The 21,078-nt window shown below is 46.3% G+C and overlaps 2 protein-coding genes across 8 annotated transcripts in view; one reads left to right on the top strand and one right to left on the bottom strand.

Moving 5' to 3' along the window:
• Window positions 1-8,417, bottom strand: part of LOC137785220 (protein FAM131B-like) — a 30,513-nt gene extending 22,096 nt beyond the window's left edge. For all 7 annotated transcript variants that reach the window (XM_068576335.1, XM_068576340.1, XM_068576337.1 and 4 more), the window contains exon 1: window positions 8,149-8,417. In XM_068576335.1, coding sequence (XP_068432436.1) covers window positions 8,149-8,176 — 28 coding nt within the window. In that variant the 5' untranslated portion in view covers window positions 8,177-8,417. The remainder of the gene's footprint in view (window positions 1-8,148) is intronic.
• Window positions 8,418-15,219: 6,802 nt separating this feature from the next.
• Window positions 15,220-20,970, top strand: LOC137784390 (glyceraldehyde-3-phosphate dehydrogenase-like). Its single transcript, XM_068574989.1, has 12 exons — window positions 15,220-15,314; window positions 15,599-15,646; window positions 17,404-17,503; window positions 18,132-18,241; window positions 18,332-18,422; window positions 19,210-19,325; window positions 19,423-19,504; window positions 19,770-19,921; window positions 20,012-20,090; window positions 20,190-20,273; window positions 20,482-20,579; window positions 20,718-20,970. The coding sequence occupies exons 2-12, from the start codon at window positions 15,624-15,626 to the stop codon at window positions 20,785-20,787; spliced, it is 1,005 nt and encodes a 334-aa protein (XP_068431090.1). The 5' UTR covers window positions 15,220-15,314; window positions 15,599-15,623; the 3' UTR covers window positions 20,788-20,970.
• The last annotated feature ends 108 nt before the right edge of the window (window positions 20,971-21,078 follow it).

The following is a 21,078-nucleotide window of genomic DNA, read 5'->3' as shown; positions in this document are numbered from 1 at the left end:
TTTTGGTCAACATTTTTTATTTATTTATTTTTGGTCCTAATTTTTCTTCATTTTTTATTTATTTTTTTTGGGTCGTAATTTTAAAAAAAGAAATTTTGGTCAAATTTTTTTTTTTTTTTTTTGGTTCTATTTTTTTTTCTTCTTTTTTTTTGGTTAAAATTTTTTATTTTTTTGTGGCTGAAACCTTTAAGCTGCTTCACCTTTTCCTCCAGGCGAACTGTCATTTCCTGAACTCGCTCCTCTAATAAAACAAACGTTCAGCTTCATCCAGGCGAGCGAAGACGGACAAAGACGGATCTGGGTCCAGTCCAGTCTACTGGTCTCTACTGGATCTGGGTCCAGTCCAGTCTACTGGTCTCTACTGGATCTGGGTCCAGTCCAGTCTACTGGTCTCTCCTGGATCCCTCTGGAGTCTGAGCCGAAGGGGTTTCTGGTGGACCTGCATGATGTCATCTGGTTTCTCGTAGATGTCTCCGATGTCCCCCGTTAACACTCGCTGCACAGAAATAGACGATTCTTCGCGTCCCCGTTGACCTTTTGAAGGTCGTCCGTATCGAATCGAGACCGTAACCAGTTAAAAGTTGAAACAAGACGAATGGATCGTTCTCATCGTTCTTTCTCCCGCTGCCCTCCAGGTCAGAGACGCTCACGGCCACCTGTCAATCAAACTATTGACCGGTCGCCTCACGCCGTATATATTCATCGCTCTCAGACTCGCTGCTAAGATCACACAATCCTCCCTACAAAAGTGTGTGTGTGTGTTTCCTCACACACACGAGGCATCCATCAGTCGATCCGTCAGCAGAGCTGGATATTGGTTCGTTGGGGAGGGAGGGGGGTTGTCCCGTGTGAGGCGATACCTCCAACACACCCGGCGCAGAGAAACAAACACAACTGAGTGTTACGTACTGTTTGTTCAGGGCCCGAACGACAACCCACATGCTCATGCGGCACCTTTTTGGAAAGGTCAGGACCTAAAGAATAACAATGCAACAGAGCATCGGCCTCTCAGGAACAAGTTTCAGTCAAAAGAACGTGGCGATCGGTCCAAAAATGGAAAAAATACCTATGTTATGGCAAAACATTGTCCGATTCAGGCATGTTATCGGCAGACACCGGTGTAGCATTAAGCACGGCGGCATGGACGGACAGCTGGCTAGTTAGCTAGCTTGCTAATCCCGCCATGCTTTCATTGCTAGAGGCATTAAAAGCACGGCGGCATTAGCGGACAATTGGCTAGTTAGCTAGCTTGCTAACCCCACCATGCTTTCAATGCCTCTCGCATTAAAAGCATGTTGACATTAGCGGGCAATTGGCTAGTTAGCTAGCTTGCTAACCCCACCATGCTTTCAATGCCTCTCGCATTAAAAGCATGTTGACATTAGCAGACAGCTGGCTAGTTAGCTAGCTTGCTAACCCCACCGTGCTTTCAATGCCTCTCGCTTGCTTCCAGCAGTGCAGATTCCTAAAAGAAACTAACTCTGTTTTTATTTCTCTGGTTGCTGCAACAAAGAAACGTATTGCATTGAAAATCACACATTTTTTCCTCATCAAACTCATTTTCTTTCACATTCTCATGAAGCGACGCAGGCCAGGGGACAAACACAAGCTAGTTCATAGCATCACGACTTTAGCTTTCTCTAAGATTCACCATCTTGTGGTGAAACACTTCTTGTGGTGAGGCTCTGACTTACTTCTCAAGCCGCCTGTCACATTTCTACAAAAATATCCTGCATGTGGCATCCGGCTGTCATGTGGAGAACCCGGAGGAGGGCCGAGGCCGCGGAGCCATTGTGATGTAAATTTAGAGGGAAAGACGGGAAACTAGACACTCAGAAAGAAAAAAGAAAGAAGACATGCCTGAAAGGAAGCAATCGGCTTTTTTTCTTCTCTTCTTCCCATTTACTGGCCTGAATCGATTCGGCTAAAAATACCGGCGGCAGGACTCCGCTCCTTTCACAGTCCAGTGTCACGTCGGCTGCGACTCGCATCACACAATCCTGCGGTTATTTATGTGGAAGGTAACGGAGCCGAGGCCTCCTGCCGACCGACAACAACACGGACGCCAAAACAAGACTCGGAGTCTGACGGATGAGAGCGCGACTCAGACGGCAAACAAACCTCCTGCATCGTGTGAGAGGCCAGCGCCGGATACCTCTGTCGATCTGCACGGCTGATCGTCTGTGGAGGTACATTTGTGTCTTTTTTACCCAGGCGAACGTCTTCCAAATCTTTTCTCTCAATTAAAACATATTTTATCTCCCCAAAAAAATTCTCTTAAAAAATAAAACTCTCAAAACAAAATGCTCCAAAAAAATTTTGTCCCAAAAAAAATTTGCTCTAAAAAAGAAAATTGCTCTTAAAAAAAATTCCTCTCCAAAAAAAATTTCTCCAAAAAAAGAATTGCTCTCAAAAAATTTTTGCTCAAAAAAATAAATCTCTCAAAAAAAAAAAACGCTTTAAAAAAAAATCCTTTCAAAACAAACGCTCTAAAAAATTGCTCTGAAAAAAAAAAAATTTCGAAAAACATTTTTACCAAAAAAAATTGCTCTCAAAAAAAAAACCGCTCTTCAAACAAAATATTGTTGTAAAAAAGAAATTTGCAAAAAAAAATTGAGTGTATTTTTCTCAGGTAAAAAAGACACAAATCTACCTCCATAAACTCAACGGTCGTCTAAACTAACACGACTCCTCATGTCGAGCGTGTTCTTGGTGGTGGAGCAGCAACTCAGAGAGCAACGCTGCTGCTCGTTGACGCTGTAACGACCTCGCTGTTGATTCAGGGCATCGGGGTTTAAAACGTGGAATACATATTCATGTTTGCACTCCGGTGACTGAATGCAAGGTGACTTGTTTTTAAATATATTTTCACAGGTTGCTGTTTTAAAAGCGAGATTTCTCTGTGACCGGATCATAACTATGAAGACCTTCAAGTCCTCTCAGCTCTGAAGGTCCGCGACTGAAAACTGTTGTTTTTAAGTCCCAAAAACAATTGTTTTTAGCATTTAATAACAGCTGTTTGCGGCTACTAGAAACAGTTTTTAGCGCTTAAAACAACTAGAAACAGCTGTTCCCTTTTTCTGGCTCCAACGAGCACATTGTGACCCAAAAGAACGACTTTAAACCACAAAAAGCAACACGGCTCCGTTTCAGGACTCTGGACAGCAAAATACACAACAGACACACAACAAACACGCCTACACAACAGACACACAACAGCTGAGCGGCGCTCCCATGATGTCATCACTTTGTTGTTGTTTTGCACTTCTATGAATGAATTCAGCTCCGTGGTGATGTGCGTTAGTGTCATTAAAATAAGATGAATGCATTATTTAGTGGAAGCGTATCGTTTATGTTCTGCATTGCCAAACACTCAACACGGTAAATATATTCCAGCTGGGAGTTAAAAGCCCTTAAAGTCTCTGACTGAAGCGCTTGACTGACTCTGTGATGACGCTCCCAGTGAGAACCAGCAGCGCGGGACCTGGTGCTGGTTTTACACGAGGTCTTATGGAGCGCTGCCGCTCTGTTTCCTCAGGTGAGTAAAAAACCTTCATGTGGGATTCTCTGTTCTGCTCTTCATCAGCACAATTACTGTAAACAAAAGAAGAGGACGCGCCGCCTCACACGACCTCCATGCTGCCTCAAACGACCTCTACGCTGCCTCAGACGACCTCTATGCTGCCTCAAACGACCTCTATGCTGCCTCAAACGACCTCTACGCTGCCTCAGACGACCTCCACGCCGCCTTAAATGTCCTCTATGCTGCCTCAGACGACCTCCACGTTGCCTTAAATGTCCTCCATGCTGCCTCAAACGACCTCCACGCCGCCTCAAACGACCTCCACGTTGCCTTAAATGTCTTCTATGCTGCCTCAGACGACCTCCATGTTGCCTTAAATGTCCTCCACGCTGCCTCAAACGACCTCCACGCTGCCTCAAACAACGACAACACCAACACGATTGTGGGAAAGAGTGAGACGGCAGAAATCTCCTCCGACGTGTTCATTCTCTTCAGAGCAGCAGCCAACCAGACGGCTTTATTCTCTCGCTGCTTATTCACCGTTAGCGGCTAATGCTACACGGTCTTCAAGATATTAAAGAAAACACAACAAGCAAACTTTTTTTTACCCCACAAAGCTCACTCCACTTCTGTCGCCGGTTTCAGCCGTGGACGATAAAATATTGATGATAAAATATTGACGATAAAATATTGACGATAAAATATTGACGATAAAATATTGATGGTACAATATTGACAATAAATTAGTAATGATAAAATACTGATGGTAAAATAGTAATGATCAAAAAACCCTTTCACTTGATGGATTTATATCACAGATAATTACTTTATTGATCCCTGAAGGGAAATTGAACGTGACCTTTGACCCTGATAAGTCGACACATTTGTGGTGTCGCCGGGCGGACCTGGTGTTCACAGGAGGAGCAGCGGATCAGGTCTTCTCCTCGTGTCCTCTCTCCAGAGAGCGTCAGCTCTTCCTGACTGGAGGGGAGTTCAGTGTAATGGCAGCGGCTTCGCTTCGCCGGAGCTTCACTCGACGAGCCGACGGAGCGACGGGAGTCAAACCCGAGGCGACGGGACGAGAAGGAGCCGGGACGCCGTGCGGACGAGTCCGTTTGTCTGAGGAGACGCTGACATTTAATTCACCGGCCGAGACGGGAACGAAGAAGAAGAAGAAGAAGGAACCGAAGAGCGAGCTGTTGACCCATATTTACTGTAACATTTCCCCTCCGTCTCTCATTGACCTCCCTCCTCCCCCGTCCTCCTCCCTCCTCCTCCCCCCTCTCTCCCGATCTATTTTTAGCTCAGTCGAACATAAGAATAGAAGCTGCTCGCCAGACGCCGCGGCAGGAAGCCTTCGGCGGCGTCGCGCTCCTCGTCCTCGCTGCACTTCCTCCTGTTCGACACTCGGAGGTTCAGACGCGTTCCGGCCCTTTAACTGACTTTTATTCAGCTATAAAACAGATGATTGATTTCGGTAAAAAACACTTTTCTGGCGCTTCTCTCTCTCTCTCGTCTTTCACCGCAACCGAGTTTATGAATCGTTATAAAAAACACAGACAATAACCTCCACGAGGTGTTTGCTCATGCGGCTATTTCATATCTTAGCCGACAAGATGAACGAACGTGTCGGATTTTGTGAACTTTTCCTTCTTTTACTGCCAGTCTCAGACGGGTTTGTTGCGTCATCGGGTTTCCGTCCTTATTTGGGCGTAAACATGAACGACAGGAATCTTTTCAAACCTGTTTTCTTTCTCTTTCCAGTTTTTTTAACGATGTTTTTGTTTCTGCGTCGTCGTCGCGCTCTGACGTGGAAATAGTGTGACGACCCGCCGGCGAACAAAACAAGCGTCCACTCGTCTTCAAAGCGGCGACTTCCTGCTCCTCGCTGGAAACAGGAAGTCCTCCCCCAAGACAGCACCGGTTTCTTTTTACCCATGATGCTCTTCTTCTTATGTTTACGTGACTTAACTATAGTAGAGATAGAGGCCTAAAACTTCACCTCCTGTTTTCCTTGAGTCCCTAATGGAGGTCACAGTGTGACCCTGAGTCCTTAGTGGAGGTCACAGTGTGACCCTGAGTCCTTAGTGGAGGTCACAGTGTGACCCTGAGTCCTTAGTAAAGGTCACAGTGTGACCCTGAGTCCTTAGTGGAGGTCACAGTGTGACCCTGAGTCCTTAGTGGAGGTCACAGTGTGACCCTGAGTCCTTAGTGAAGGTCACAGTGTGACCCTGAGTCGCTCACTAAGAGAAACTGAAGCTCACAGTCGGAGGTTTGTTTTGTTTGTTTGTTTGTTTGTACTTTGCCGTCCTCAAACAGCAGCCACATTATTATTGATCTCCCTCCCTCTCTCACTCTCTCTCTCTCTCTCTCTCACTCTCTCTCTATCTCCGTCTCTCCCTCTCTCCGTCTCTCTCTCTCTCTCTCTCTCGTCCACCTCAATGTCAGTCAAAGGTCAAACGTTTCCTCCTTTGTTTATTTTCCTCAGCAGCTTCTATTTGTCATCATGAAGGAGTTGATGTGGCTTTGATGGTGTGTGTGTGTGTGTGTGTGTGTGTGTGCATACACGAGCATGTGAAGGCCGGACGCACCAGCTGCATGCTTCACTTAATGGGAAAGGATGACACACTCTCTTACACACACACACACACACACACACACACACACACACACACACACACACAGTGGCCATGCTTTCCTTGACACATTAGAGCAGTTTGAAGTGTCTCCCGGGTCTTTGAGTCTGTGGGAGATTCAAAGCTGAGTGTGTGTGTCCATCTTTGTGAATGTACTTCTATACAACCAAAGAATCACCCCTTGGTGGTGAGGAGAGAGAATGCAGCTTCAACACATGAAGCATAGACTTCTATACAACCAGAGGAGTCGCCCCCTGGTGGTCAGGAGAGAGAATGCAGCTTCAACACATGAAGCATAGACTTCTATACAACCAGAGGAGTCGCCCCCTGGTGGTCAGGAGAGAGAATGCAGCTTCAACACATGAAGCATAGACTTCTATACAACCAGAGGAGTCGCCCCCTGGTGGTCAGGAGAGAGAATACAGCTTCAACACATGAAGCAGAGACTTCTATACAACCGCAGTCGTCCCCTGGTGGTCAGGAGAGAGAATACAGCTTCAACACATGAAGCAGAGACTTCTATACAACCGCAGTCGTCCCCTTCCTTCATGTCTCCGTGTTCGTCCCAGATTTAATGGGTTTATATTTAGTGTTTCTATCAAACAGCTTCGCTGCTTCTCGTTCTCGCCGAAGGCGGCGAGCGACCGAGGCGCCGGACAAACCGTCGGGAGACATTCAGGGTACACACACACACACACACACACACACACACACACACACACACACACACACACACACACACTGGTATTGCGTCACTCAACTCAGACTAGTTTGAGGATGTTTTTGGTCATTAAGTCTAAACAACAGAAACAATCCAGGTTTAGATTCAACGCATCCTGTAACCTCACAAGTGTAGCATGGAGTCCTGTGTGTGTGTGTGTGTGTGTGTGTCTGTGTGTGTGTGGGTGTGTGGGTGTGGCTGTCGGCACCATTGACTTTGCACAATTGACCTACATGTGCAGAGCGTTCAGACTCACACCTGAGTTTACCGGGCCGGTTCTGACTCATCCTGCACGAGTCATGCCCCGCGAGCTTCCTGTGTGTGTGTGTGTGTGTGTGTGTGTGTGTGTGTGTGTGTGTGTGTGTGTGTGTGTGTGTGTGTGTGTGTGTGTGTGAAAACCCGGCGTGAGCTGCCTGCGTCTTCAATTTATTACGTTGCTGCATGACGCACAGTAGAGAGACAAGAGAGGGAGGGAGGGAGGGAGGGAGAGAGAGGTGAGGTGAGAGGTGGATGGAGGGGAGAGGAAGGAAGGAAGGAAGGAAGGAAAGTGTGATGGTGAAGAAGAGAGAGAGGGGAATTTTCTCAGACACCCAAAATGCAATGACCTTAGTTTCATTAAGGCGGAAGTCTCTCTCTCTCTCTCTCTCTCTCTCTCTCTCGCTCTCTCTCTCTCTCTCTCTCTCTCTCTCTCTCTCTCTCTCTCTCTCTCTCTCTCTCTCTCTCTCTCTTCTCAAACACAGACACACACACACACACACACACATATATATATATATATATATATATATATATATATATATATATATATATATATATATATATATATATATATATATATATATATATATGCACACACACACACACACACACACACACTCACTCAGTCTTCCCGGTGTCATCCATGTGGACACCAGGACGTCAAGCTGCATCTCATTCCGCTCACATCCCGCCTGTCTGTCCCGCCTCTCCCCTCCACACACACACACACACACACACACACACACACACACACGCAGCCAGACGTAGTCCCTGTAGTAAACTCTAGCGACACCAGAAGAGGCTCCTCGTGTTACCGGCTCCTCCTCTGACCTTTCTCCCGGCACCTCCGCCCTGCAGACGCACAGCGCGTCTTAAATCCCCTCCAATGCATCCATCCCTCCATCCACCCCTCCATTCATCCCTTCCTCCCTCCATCCACCCCTCCGTTCATCCCTCCATCCCTCCATCCATCCTCCCGCGGCCACATGGCAGCATATGAAGCTCCTTACTGATCGTCCGGGATCCGATGCAGCCCATGTTGTCTCACAGAGGCGCCTGCAGCTCGGGGAGAATAAAATCCATCCGTTCAGCGGGCATCTCTCTCTCTCTCTCTCTCTCTCTCTCTCTCTCTCTCTCTCTTTCTCTCTCTCTCTGCGCGTTCCCCCTCTCTTCCTCCTCCTCTTCTGCTTCGCCGTCCTCTTCCTCTTCTCCTCTGTGTGTGAGAAACAGAGACAGAGTGAGAGAGAGAGTGAGGGTGTGTTTGTGTCATCCGCGTCGCCTCCCTTCTCCCCCTCTCTCTCTCTCTCTCTCTCTCTCTCTCTCTCTCTCTCTCTCTCTCTCTCTCTCTCTCTCTCTCACGTCGTCACAAGTGTCTGTTTCCCCCCTCATTGTCTGACTGACTGACACACACACACACACACACACACACACAAAGACACACACTCGTCTGACAAGTTATTGTCGATCTTCAGTTATCAGTATAATTGTGTTAAACTTCCTTTACAGCGTCCATGAGCTGAGTTCATCTTCATCCTCGTCTTCCTCTCAAGCGCCAAGTTTCAGTTCAACACAAAGCAGCTCATGTTGCTGTAAACAACTTGTTACTGTAAACAACTCACGTTACTGTAAACAACCACAGGAGTCGCCCCCTGGTGGTCAGGAGAGAGAATGCAGCTTTAACACATGAAGCATAGACTTCTATACAACCACAGGAGTCGCCCCCTGGTGGTCAGGAGAGAGAATGCAGCTTTAACACATGAAGCATAGACTTCTATACAACCAGAGGAGTCTCCCCCTGGTGGTCAGGAGAGAGAATGCAGCTTTAACACATGAAGCATAGACTTCTATACAACCAGAGGAGTCTCCCCCTGGTGGTCAGAAGAGAGAATGCAGCTTTACCACATGAAGCATAGACTTCTATACAACCACAGGAGTCGCCCCCTGGTGGTCAGGAGAGAGAATGCAGCTTTAACACATGAAGCATAGACTTCTATACAACCAGAGGAGTCTCCCCCTGGTGGTCAGGAGAGAGAATGCAGCTTTAACACATGAAGCATAGACTTCTATACAACCAGAGGAGTCTCCCCCTGGTGGTCAGAAGAGAGAATGCAGCTTTACCACATGAAGCATAGACTTCTATACAACCAGAGGAGTCTCCCCCTGGTGGTCAGGAGAGAGAATGCAGCTTTAACACATGAAGCATAGACTTCTATACAACCAGAGGAGTCTCCCCCTGGTGGTCAGAAGAGAGAATGCAGCTTTACCACATGAAGCATAGACTTCTATACAACCGGAGGAGTCGCCCCCTGGTGGTCAGGAGAGAGAATGCAGCTTCAACACATGAAGCATAGACTTCTATACAACCAGAGGAGTCGCCCCCTGGTGGTCAGGAGAGAGAATGCAGCTTTAACACATGAAGCATAGACTTCTATACAACCAGAGGAGTCGCCCCCTGGTGGTCAGGAGAGAGAATGCAGCTTCAACACATGAACATAGACTTCTATACAACCAGAGGAGTCGCCCCCTGGTGGTCAGGAGAGAGAATGCAGCTTCAACACATGAACATAGACTTCTATACAACCAGAGGAGTCGCCCCCTGGTGGTCAGGAGAGAGAATGCAGCTTCAACACATGAACATAGACTTCTATACAACCAGAGGAGTCCATACGGAGGACAGAAGAAAAGAGGGAAGAAAGCGTAACGACATGAGGAGGAGGTAAAAACCCAAACTTGCCTGAGAGAGTGTCGGGAGGGAGGAAGAGGATGGAGGGAGGAAGAGGGAGAGATGAAGAGGAGAGAGGATGGAGAGAGGAAGAGGAGGGAGGGAGGAAGAGGAGGGAGAGAGGAAGAGGGTGAAGTCTATGAGTCACGCTGAGAGATGAGGACAACGAGTTCAAGCCGAGACAATTTATGGGAAATATGAGCTTCTGTGGAAATGAAAAAAAGAACAACTTGAGAATGAGAGAGAGAAGAGGAGGTGTATTAGTATTCTGACTGAGAGAGACGAGAGGAAAGGAAAGGAAACGCAGGGAAGAGGAGAGGAGTGAGGGAAGAGAGAGAGAGAGACGAGAAAGAAGGAGAAATGTTACGTCTCTTCATTCGAAGACAAAGACGTCGCTCACTATTTATAGCTGTGTGTGTGTGTGTGTGTGTGTGTGTGTGTGTGTGTGTGTGTGTGTGTGTGTGTGTGCATGAATTCCTAATTGTCCAGCTGGTTGGTTGTGTGTTTTTTTTTTGAAGATGAAGGAAAAGGGACAAAAACCTGCAGGCCAGATGTCCTCACAAGGATAGAATCATCTGACTCCACAGGGCTGAGGTGTAAACACCTGTGTGTGTGTCTCAGACTTAAACCTTTTGGTTACAACTGAAAATGCAAATCTGGGAAAAAATATATTACAATATTCACAAATATGACATTAGATTTTATTATTTTATCTCCCCAAAAAACTGCATTTGTTAGGGACTATTTTTTAGCAGCGGAAGAGTATTTGTGGCAGCAGGAAGGTTCTTTTGACTCTGTGTGTGTGTGTGTGTGTGTGTGTGTGTGTGTGTGTGTGTGTGTGTGTGTGTGTGTGTGTGTGTGTGTAGTTGGTGGAGACCAAAAGAAGAGCTAAAACAGAGCCTGTAGTCGTCACATGTTAATAGAATAAGGAGGCTGGTTGCTGCCATCTAGTGGTCAAACATCATTAACAACTAATCTCCATTTATAAGAAAACAAAACATTTTGTCAATTTGTACAGTTTTATCATTTTTTATCCACATATTTTTTTTTCATTTGCCAAATTAAATTGTTAAATTGGGTTAAATTGTTTGCTGAATACTTCATGACTGGTTTTATTGTGCAGCTGCTGTACAATTACCCATAATGCACTTTTCCTCAAAAACAACTCAGAGTGCATTAAACTGCAAAAGTAAACAGATTAAGGCAATGCATGTTCGAGAAAATAAATAACCGATAACCTTCCTAAATTATGGTTAAAATACTTGGTTAGGTTTAGGAAAAGATCGTAAAATACGCTCAGGAATTTCTTGGAAATACGACATTCAGTATGAAACATTTTATTTTAAACTCAAAAAAATATTTGCTTAAAGACAAATCTCTCAATAGACTAAACGATATAAAGTGACGCCATTTTGGATCCATGTGGATGTAAACTGCCACACACACACACACACACACACACACACACACACACACACACACACACACACACACACACACACTCTGTAAATGCCATGGTGATTGATCTCACACTGGAGTCCTGCAGGATCGATGCTCTTTGTTTTCGGCTCCCTGCTGCCGTGAAAAAGAGTTTCATGCCTCTGAAAACCAAACAAACGGCTCCTGAGTGTTGCGTTCACTGCCTCTGTGCAGAGCGGGAAATCTCAGAGAGAAATCAGCTTTTATTGTCCTAAAGGGTTGGTTTCAGATTTCTTACTTTAAAAAAAACTTAGCTGTTCCGTCTCTGTGACGGATGATGTTTCACTCTGTGACTCAGAAACATTTTATTCATGTTTTAATAATAAAATGTTCTATAAATGAGTTTATGAATCCTGTGTGAACAAACTCACCTGTAGAAACACCTTCAGGCCGTCCTGTACCGCCAGTAATGTTCAGCTCCAGCGTTCAAGCTGGAAATGACAACGAGCGGTCAGGAATAAATACGTTTTATGTGAGACAATTTGAACTAAATATGAACTTTTTTTACACATTATCAAAATAAAATAACAATAATAACTGTGTTTATTGAGGAATCATTATTTTAAAATATTATGTTTTTGTGAACGAGTCTACGAGTGAATTATGAATGAAACTCTCCTCCGTCCTTTACCTCCGCTCACCTGGTTTCCTGCCAGGTGTCCCAGCATCCTCTCTGCTCAGGAGAGGCCTCCTCCTGCAGCAGAGGACGAGTCGAGGACGCCGTCCTCTGCGTCCGCCAGCGGAGCGCTCGGTTCAGCCGGTCCGACCCGCGAGCTTAACGAGATCATCACAGAACCGCTGGAGGTTCTGCGGGTCGGCGTCTTTACTTTGTTTTTTCTTTTTCGTTCCTTTGACCTTTACACTGAATCATACGCGCCGCCTACAGGATGACATCATCCTTTTTGTCCCCGACTTCACGGCGGGAGTGACATCATAACGAGAGCCGAGCTGACGACAGCAGTTTGTCGTTTTGTGTTTAGCAATTTGTCTTTAACTGATACGGAAGTGTGGCACATCTTTGTGCATTCACCTAGAAAATGTCCCTGAAACAGACACCGACCAGCGAGAGACTCACAAAGGACCAAGAGGAGGCATGAAGTGACGAGAAAGAGACACAAAGAGACGACAGAGAGACCGAACGACTACAAAGAGACTGACAATGACGGACAAGGGGCCAAACAACCACAAAGACATACAAAACGAGTCCAAAGAGACTAATAAAATACACAAAATGATGACAAAGAGACATGAAATGACTATGAAAAGGACCAACTCAACCACATAGAGACATAGAATGGCAACAAAGAGACAGAATAAGACAAATAAATGACACAAAATGACAACAAAGTGACACAACACGACGACAGAGAGATCATAATAACTTCAAAGAGACTCACAAAGACGACAAAAAGGGCAAAAAGAACAACAAAGAGACACAATGAGACCAAAACATTCACAGAGGCAAACGACTATGAAACTCCTTTTGTTGTCACTAGAGGGCGCCAGAGAGAGAGAGAGAGAGAGAGAGAGAGAGAGAGAGAGAGAGAGAGAGAGAGAGAGAGAGAGAGAGAGAGAGAGAGAGAGAGAGAGAGAGAGAGAGAGAGAGAGAGAGAGAGAGAGAGAGAGAGAGAGAGAGAGAGGAGAGAGAGAGAGAGAGAGAGAGAGAGAGAGAGAGAGAGAGAGAGAGAGAGAGAGAGAGCTCTTCAACTGGACTGAAGCCATCTTTCATCATCTTTCATTTTTTTCTTCTTCTGACTTTTCCCTCAACTCTTCTTCTCTCTCTTCATCCTCCAAACAACATTTTGCTGCTTTTTATCTTTAAAACATGTTTAATTTCACTCAAAGTTTCTTAGCTCAACATGCGACCTGAAAAACAACAAAATAAATCAGGATTTGTTGAGTTTTTCACACTTTAGTGGAGACAAAGAAAGGCTCGCGCCGCCATCTTGTTTTTTTAGTAGTTGGCTTTTATTTTGAAATGAGAAAAAAAAAGAAAATAAATTAATAATAATAAAGTTCTGCTATCACTGGTGCTAAAAGGTTCTAAAAGCATCTATGTTTTCCTCGTGGTGATTTTAATGTTCTGTAACTCGCCAGCACACAACTGATGCACCTGGAGTTCAGACTTTATGGAGAAATAAAACTCACCTGGAGGAGAAAACACTTTCTTTTCTACCTGTTCTTCTCAGATGGAAAAAAACATCCACTTAGAAAATTTGGCTTTTATTTTCAACTAATCTAAATTCATAACCACAGGACAGAAAAAACACATCAGACTTTGAATATTGATCACACGTGAATGTTTTGTATTTTTTACCTCTCGGGGCTTCCGTAGTTTCAGCTCAGAGACCAGCACCAGGAGGTTTATTCTGGTCCGATCAGAGCAGCTGGAACTCGACACATCTTCATCCAGACGACCCGGTCGGTCCCATCAGAGTCTTTTTCCTCGAGTCGTTCCCGGCCGGGTCGACCTTTGACCTTCGGCTCGTTGCGTCGCCAAATGTCACCCCCTTTGACATATCCTGCTCGGTGCGGCAGAAGGTCGGCAGTCGTATTTATAGCCCGACCTTTACTTCAACTCGCACCGGCTGACTTAAAGAACTGTATTTCCGTCGGCCCCTGAGCATCGTGAGGACTCGGGTTCGGATCCCGCGCATGACTCTGTGTCACGTGACGCTCGAGATTTAATCCTTTACTGACACAAATTTACTCAACAATTATTCTGTGGAACTCACTTTTCTTTTTTAAATGAGTCTAAACCTAACCCTGACCACCAGGCGGCGACTCCTCTGGTTGTATAGAAGTCTCTGCTTCATGTGTTGAAGCTGCATTCTCTCTCCTGACCACCAGGGGGCGACTCCTCTGGTTGTATAGAAGTCTCTGCTTCATGTGTTGAAGCTGCATTCTCTCCCCTGACCACCAGGGGGCGACTCCTCTGGTTGTATAGAAGTCTCTGCTTCATGTGTTAAAGCTGCATTCTCTCTCCTGACCACCAGGGGGCGACTCCTCTGGTTGTATAGAAGTCTATGCTTCATGTGTTAAAGCTGCATTCTCTCTCCTGACCACCAGGGGGCGACTCCTCTGGTTGTATAGAAGTCTATGCTTCATGTGTTAAAGCTGCATTCTCTCTCCTGACCACCAAGGGGGGACTCCTCTGGTTGTATAGAAGTCTATGCTTCATGTGTTAAAGCCTAAAATTCTGTAACTAAATTAATTTCTGGCAATATTGTTTTCAATATCTATATATTCGCATATGAACTGAGTGTCTCTGATGACTCCTAAACTCCGCCCCCTGCACTCTAAAGTTGACCCCGACATGACCTTTATCTCTCCGCCTCCTCTCTCCTCGGTCATGCAGCGGTCCACGTAGTGGCGAGCGCCACGGCGTCACGTGACCGGACGGGAGGGGTCGCTTCCTAAAACATAACTTAATATGAAATAAACAAATGAGTTCATAACGCAAAGCCGTGTGATCCGCCTACACATTGTTGTGATTATCTACGTATCAATAGATCGTTAAATGCCCCATTTTACTTCACTTATTTAAGTTTGGAGGAAATGTACAGGAATGCTTCTTTGAGATTATTAATGTTTGATAAAGTGTTTAGTTTGTAGTATAAATGTGTATTTCTTTAGAGCAGCCACAGCGTCTACATCCTCTCTGCTGGGACTACTTTTCTTGATGGATGTTTTTTTTGTGTTTCATAGGATAAATAAATGAAAGGTCTTTGTGTGTCTCATGCTGTTTGAGTGAGAATAAGTCGGTCAGAATGTTTTCAGGAGTTTATGTCTTTTGTATCGCCTTCCTTCTGCTGTAAAAAGACTCCTGTGAAACCCCGTGACCTCGCGGCGTGACGGGCAGCTGCACGCGACCTTGACATTCTGGAGGGTATAAAGGGCGGCGAGGCGGTCGGCTCGTTCCCCGCTCTCGCTTCTCCCCACCGAGGACAGACAGACCAAGAGCCTTCACCAACGGTACTTCATGGAGCAACTTTTCAGACTGCTAACTCCTGTTTAGTTTAGTTTTTATGCAACAAAACAAACTTTTTTTAAGGGATCTCGTCTCAGAATTCCTGTGATTTGGTCTTTGATTGATCTGCATGCTGCTCATGCAACTTGTACAGAGCTTTACAAAGTTAATTACTTTGCAATATTGATTTAAGTTTTTATTTCTTTCTTTTGTTTTGCATGATGCACAGATGATGGTTAAATATGCATTGTGTGTCTCTTCATGCATTGTGTGTCTCTTCTCTCCCCAGTGAGGACTAGAACATATCAGACAAAATGGTGAAGATCGGAATCAACGGGTGAGTTGCTGCTTTTTTAAATTCAGATTTAAGTCATAAAATGGTTCATCACTGATCCTCAGAAGCGTCTCAGTGGAGCTGCACAGTCTGAGGAGCTTTAAAGGCCTCAGTGGGGTTTTATTTGTGGTGGTACGACAGCGACATTAAGAACTTAGTGCACAAGTAATACAAAATATTTCCTCGTGTTTTATGTTCTCGTGGACGTTTTGGGTGGGAACGATGATGTCATCCTGCAAGTTTGGGGCGGCTGCAGCCTTCACTCCCATCACGAACACCCAGAAGCTGTTCAGAGTGAAATGATTGTCTTTATTTCACTCTGAGCCACAGGAAAGGACACTAAAATCACACTTAAAGGACACTTAAAGGACTCAATGAGGCGTTGATGTGCATTTTGAATTCGTCACCACGGGTTCTGGAACAATGTGAACAGTCAGCACATTAATCTAGTAACACAAAATAATTGTGACTTGCATCTCTACAAGAAACAACAGTGCAGCATTGAAGCCTTAAAGTTGCAATAAATGCATTAAATTAACTAAATGGCATGATATTGTAAAGTGTCACTGAAACTTAAAATTGGCCTCCACAATGTTCCTTTGAAAACTTCTTTTCTATCTCAAAATGCGGCTTGGTGGTGGGACCGGACCCGTCTATTCTCTGGTTATTTATAGCCATTGCGGTGTCACGGTTGGACTCCCTCCTCCTTCTCCTCCTCCTCCTCCTCCTCCTCCTCCTCCTCCACTACCCCTCCTCTCCTCAGCTGTCACATTCCTTTCATCCCTCGTTTATTTTTACCCTCTGACCTTTTCACGCTGACTCTCAGAGATCATCCGGGCCGAAGGTCTGGAGGCGCCGCTCGGACCCGGAGACCACCGGCGTTACAGGTTCTCCTCTTGGGTTCTATAGAGAACTCATCTCTGGAGTAATGGTTCCACCCAGAACCCTCTATGGGAGGTTCTATCCAGAACCTTTCCTCTTTCTAAAGTTACTAACAAGAACCGAACCAGGGCTTTTCTACCGATAACCCCTTTGATAACCCAAAGGTTCCACCTAGAACCCGTCCAGGTTGTTGTAATCCAAAGGTTCCATCTAGAACCCGCCCAGACGGGCCTGCTGATTGAACCTCTTTGTAAAAGGTTGTTCTACCGTCTCATAAAGGTCTCATGAGCGTGGAATCGTAGCGATGACCTTTAGTCAGCCAACTGTCTCAACTTCCTGGTTGCACCCTGACCTTCTCCTTCGGGGGGGAAGGAGGGGTTCTCTTATTTCGGCATGCAGGAGAGTGTGATTGTCAAACTGGCCGAGACAGCAAGTATGTAACCCTCCCCCTTCGCCCTGCGACTCCCGGGAGAAGAACTAGACCCGTTCAGATGAATCAGGTCCATCTGTGTCCTCCTCCTCATGGACGTTGAGGACATTTCTCCTCTCACACTCGTTATCAGAGTTCCATTCTTCCACAGAAGTGGTTGATATGATATGAGAAATAAAAGCCTCTCCCCGTCGCCCCTTTGTCTCGCTGTTTGACCCCTGCCTTGCTGCCATATTTAGGCATCTTCTGTTATCTTCTAGTGGAGGGTGGCGGGGCCTTTTATGGCCCTTTGCCTCCCCTCCGCTGCGCCTCCCCTCTCTCAGTGTGTGTCTCGCTGCCCCCTGCTGGCCGGAGAGAGCAAGTGTCACATTTTCATGCCTCTGTTATCCTTTGTCTCAAGCGCATCTTCTTCTTCTCCTCCTCCTCCTCCTTTCTTCCTCGCTTTCAGATTCGGACGTATCGGCCGTCTGGTGACCCGCGCCGCCGCCATCGGAGGCAAGGTCGAGGTCGTGGCCATCAACGACCCCTTCATCGACCTGGAATACATGGTGAGAGGACTTCCTGTTTCTCACCTGCAAAGGTTTTCCAAAGTTCATTCAGGATCAAACGTTTAGTAATGTTTTTTTTGGGGTGAAATATGGTAAAGTATGATCCTGAAAGACACTTTTTGTTTAGATTGTGGGCCAAATAATAGTGAATGTGTCATTTTCCATCAGTTAACCTTGTTAGCGCAAGAAAAACTGTTTAAAAACAAAAACATTACAAAAACTATGTCTGTTTCTGCTGCTTAACACAGTGCATGGCCTCAGTTCTCACTTAAAATACTATGATGTCTGTAAATAAGTCAGGTTTTAAACGATAAATTGATAATTATTGGTTTCTGTTCCTAGTTTTCAGCATGCACCTAAAAGATTATCATGCAAACTTAATTGAAAGCTGTAAATCTGTTTAATATCAAGATTACGGTTGTTTTTTTTTGCCGGTACAGAGTTCATTTTACTACATTTATTTATCTGCGATGTACAATAACAAGTATCTGCTTGATATGGTAATACTATTTCAAGCCATATTGCAGTTTATTTAAATAAAACAGGGTTGTAGTTTGGGTGCCGCGCTGTAAGCTGATGGTCACCTGCTGACTGAAGAGCTTCTGCTTCCCAACTCTCCGTCTCGCAGGTCTACATGTTCAAGTACGACTCCACTCACGGCGTGTGGAAGCACGGAGAGGTGAAGGCCGAGGGCGGCAAGCTGGTCATCGGCAACATGCACATCACAGTGTTCCACGAGTACGGGCACTTTTTCATTATTATTATTGGATTGACATTTTTTTCCACACCTGATCCCAGCTCATTTTAACCTCGGATGTGGTCTTACAGGAAGGACCCCGCCAACATCAAGTGGAGCGACGCCGCTGCCGACTACGTGGTGGAGTCCACCGGTGTGTTCACCACCATCGAGAAGGCCTCCGTAAGTTCATAGTACCGTAAGAGTCGGGTTATAAGCCGCTACTACCTTCGGTGGTTGTCCCTGCTAACTCCCCGCTGTAGCCAGTTAGCGCTGCTGCTCCCCAACAACCACCGAAGGTAGCAGCAGTGCTAGCTGGCTACAGCCGGAAGCTAGTTGGGAGATAGCAGCAGCGCTAGCTAGCTACAGCAGGACGCTAGTGGGCAGATAGCAGCAGTGCTAGCTAGCTACAGCGGGAAGCTAGTGGGGAGATAGCAGCAGTGCTCGCTGGCTACAGCTGGAAGCTAGTTGGGAGATAGCAGCAGCGCTCGCTGGCTACAGCTGGAAGCTAGTTGGGAGATAGCAGCAGCGCTAGCTGGCTACAGCGGGAAGCTAATGGGGAGATAGTAGCAGTGCTCGCTGGCTAGAGTGGAGAGATAGTGGGGAGATAGCAGCAGCGCTAGCTGACAACAGCCAGAAGCTAAAGGGGAGATAGCAGCAGCAGCAGCAGCAGCAGCAGCAGCAGCGCTAGCTGGCAACAACCGGAATCTAGTGGTGAGATAGCAGCAGCGCTAGCTGACAACAGCCAGAAGCTAATGGGGAGATAGCAGCAGCAGCAGCGCTAGCAGGCAACAGCGGAGACAACCACCGAAGATAGTAGCAGCTTATAACACAACTTTCATTAATGTTTATTAGTTTTGTTCCAGAAGGCATGAAGGCAGCCACTAATAATGTGATGGTGTAGACTTGAAGCTACGTAATTCATTTCAATGCCTTCGACCTCATCGTCCTCTCGCGTTGTCCCGTCCAGGCTCACCTGAAGGGCGGTGCCAAGAGGGTGGTGATCTCCGCCCCCAGCGCCGACGCCCCCATGTTCGTCATGGGCGTCAACCACCAGAAGTACGACAACTCCATGAAGGTGGTGAGGTGAGGCTGCAGCGCGTTTTAAGTGTTGTCTGACTTTGCAAAGAGAGCATCTGGAGGCCTTTGAATGTGTGTTTGTAACTCGTGTCTCCGTCTGCAGCAACGCCTCCTGCACCACCAACTGCCTGGCTCCCGTCGCCAAGGTCATCAACGACAACTTCGTCATCGTGGAGGGTCTCATGGTAAAGAACTCAAGTATTTGTAGCTTTAAGAGCAGCTTTTGTGATTATTTTGTAGCATTTAGAGCACAAAGACTAAGAAAGAAACACAAACCACATGCAGACAGGGCAAGAAAATACGATTAAAATGTTTTTTTTTAAAGAACTAAAACAAAGAAGCCAGACGAGATAGAGATGCATAGACATATAGTTCAGCCTGTATATTAATAAACGAGCAGGAAGGAAACGCACGCAACACACACGATGACTCGAACCTTCCTCCCCTCAGAGCACCGTGCACGCCATCACCGCCACCCAGAAGACAGTGGACGGGCCCTCCGGTAAGCTGTGGAGGGACGGCCGTGGCGCCTCCCAGAACATCATCCCCGCCTCCACCGGCGCCGCCAAGGCCGTGGGCAAGGTCATCCCCGAGCTGAGCGGGTACGAGGAGCAGAGCGGATACTTTTTTTTATGTATTATGAAGAAAAAACACAATCCTATTGTACTAAAAATGTCTTCTTCCTCCTCCAGTAAACTGACCGGCATGGCTTTCCGTGTCCCAACACCCAACGTCTCCGTCGTTGATCTGACCGTCCGTCTGGAGAAACCCGTAAGTCTCTCTTCACCTGAAGCTTTTATCATCTAGATAAAAACACAATATGCAGCTGAGTTCTGATCCTGGTCTTATTAAACACGTCTCGTCCTTCAGGCTAAGTACGATGACATCAAGAAGGTGATCAAGGCCGCCGCCGACGGACCCATGAAGGGAATTCTGGGATACACAGAGGACCACGTACGTAAAGACAGGCTTCCTGTGTAGCGTCAGTGTGAGCAGAGCAGAGCGCAGGCCCGATGTCCGCCACTAGATGGCAACACACCTATCATAACATGTCTGACTGAATGAAAGCATGAATAACCTGGAGGAACCAGCCTGCAGGTGTTGGTCCTCGGTGCTCCTCCTGTTGTCTGAACGTGGTGCTCTTGGTCCTCTCTCTGCTCAGGTCGTGTCCACAGACTTCAACGGAGACTCTCGCTCCTCCATCTTTGACGCCGGCGCCGGCATCGCCCTCAGCGACCACTTCGTCAAGCTGGTTTCATGGTGAGCACAAGTCCACATCTCTGCTCTGAACAGAGTCATTTAAAGTCTCTTTAATGAATATGTGTCTCGCTGTAGAACCCGTGCATCCCTCTAGTGACACACCTTACCTTCATGAACATCTCCTCCGTGTGTCTGCAGGTACGACAACGAGTTCGCCTACAGCCACCGCGTGTGCGACCTTGTGATGCACATGTCCTCCAAGGAGTAAAGTCCTGAGGCTCCGCCCCCGCCGCGCTTCACCTGTAACGACCTCCCGTCTCCAACAACCTTTAGAAATTCTTTTTTTTATATATACGACATGAGCGTAGAGGCGATGTTCCTTTACTGAACTTTATTGTACTGAATGTTCTGCTTGATAATCATGCAAATAAAGTCCTCTAGTTGATGATGATGGAGTTTGTCCTCTCTGATTATGACTTTATCTCATTAAGTTGATCTTTTTATCTAATCATTTTGACTTTTATCTAATAATTCTGACTTTTTACTTCATAATTATGAC

The sequence above is a fragment of the Clinocottus analis genome, unplaced genomic scaffold (assembly GCF_023055335.1).
Source record: "Clinocottus analis isolate CAN_PGR_092001 unplaced genomic scaffold, fCliAna1.0.p SCAF_14, whole genome shotgun sequence".
In the NCBI taxonomy this organism is placed as follows: Eukaryota; Metazoa; Chordata; class Actinopteri; order Perciformes; family Cottidae; genus Clinocottus; species Clinocottus analis.
This window is presented reverse-complemented; position numbering and strand designations above follow the sequence as displayed.

Excerpts from the sequence above, each read along its gene's own strand:
- LOC137784390 (XM_068574989.1), top strand. The coding sequence starts at position 15,624 with ATGGTGAAGATCGGAATCAACGG. Across the intron at positions 18,242-18,331 it reads CACATCACAGTGTTCCACGA|GAAGGACCCCGCCAACATCA; the intron begins GTACGGGCACTT and ends GTGGTCTTACAG. Across the intron at positions 18,423-19,209 it reads CCACCATCGAGAAGGCCTCC|GCTCACCTGAAGGGCGGTGC; the intron begins GTAAGTTCATAG and ends TGTCCCGTCCAG.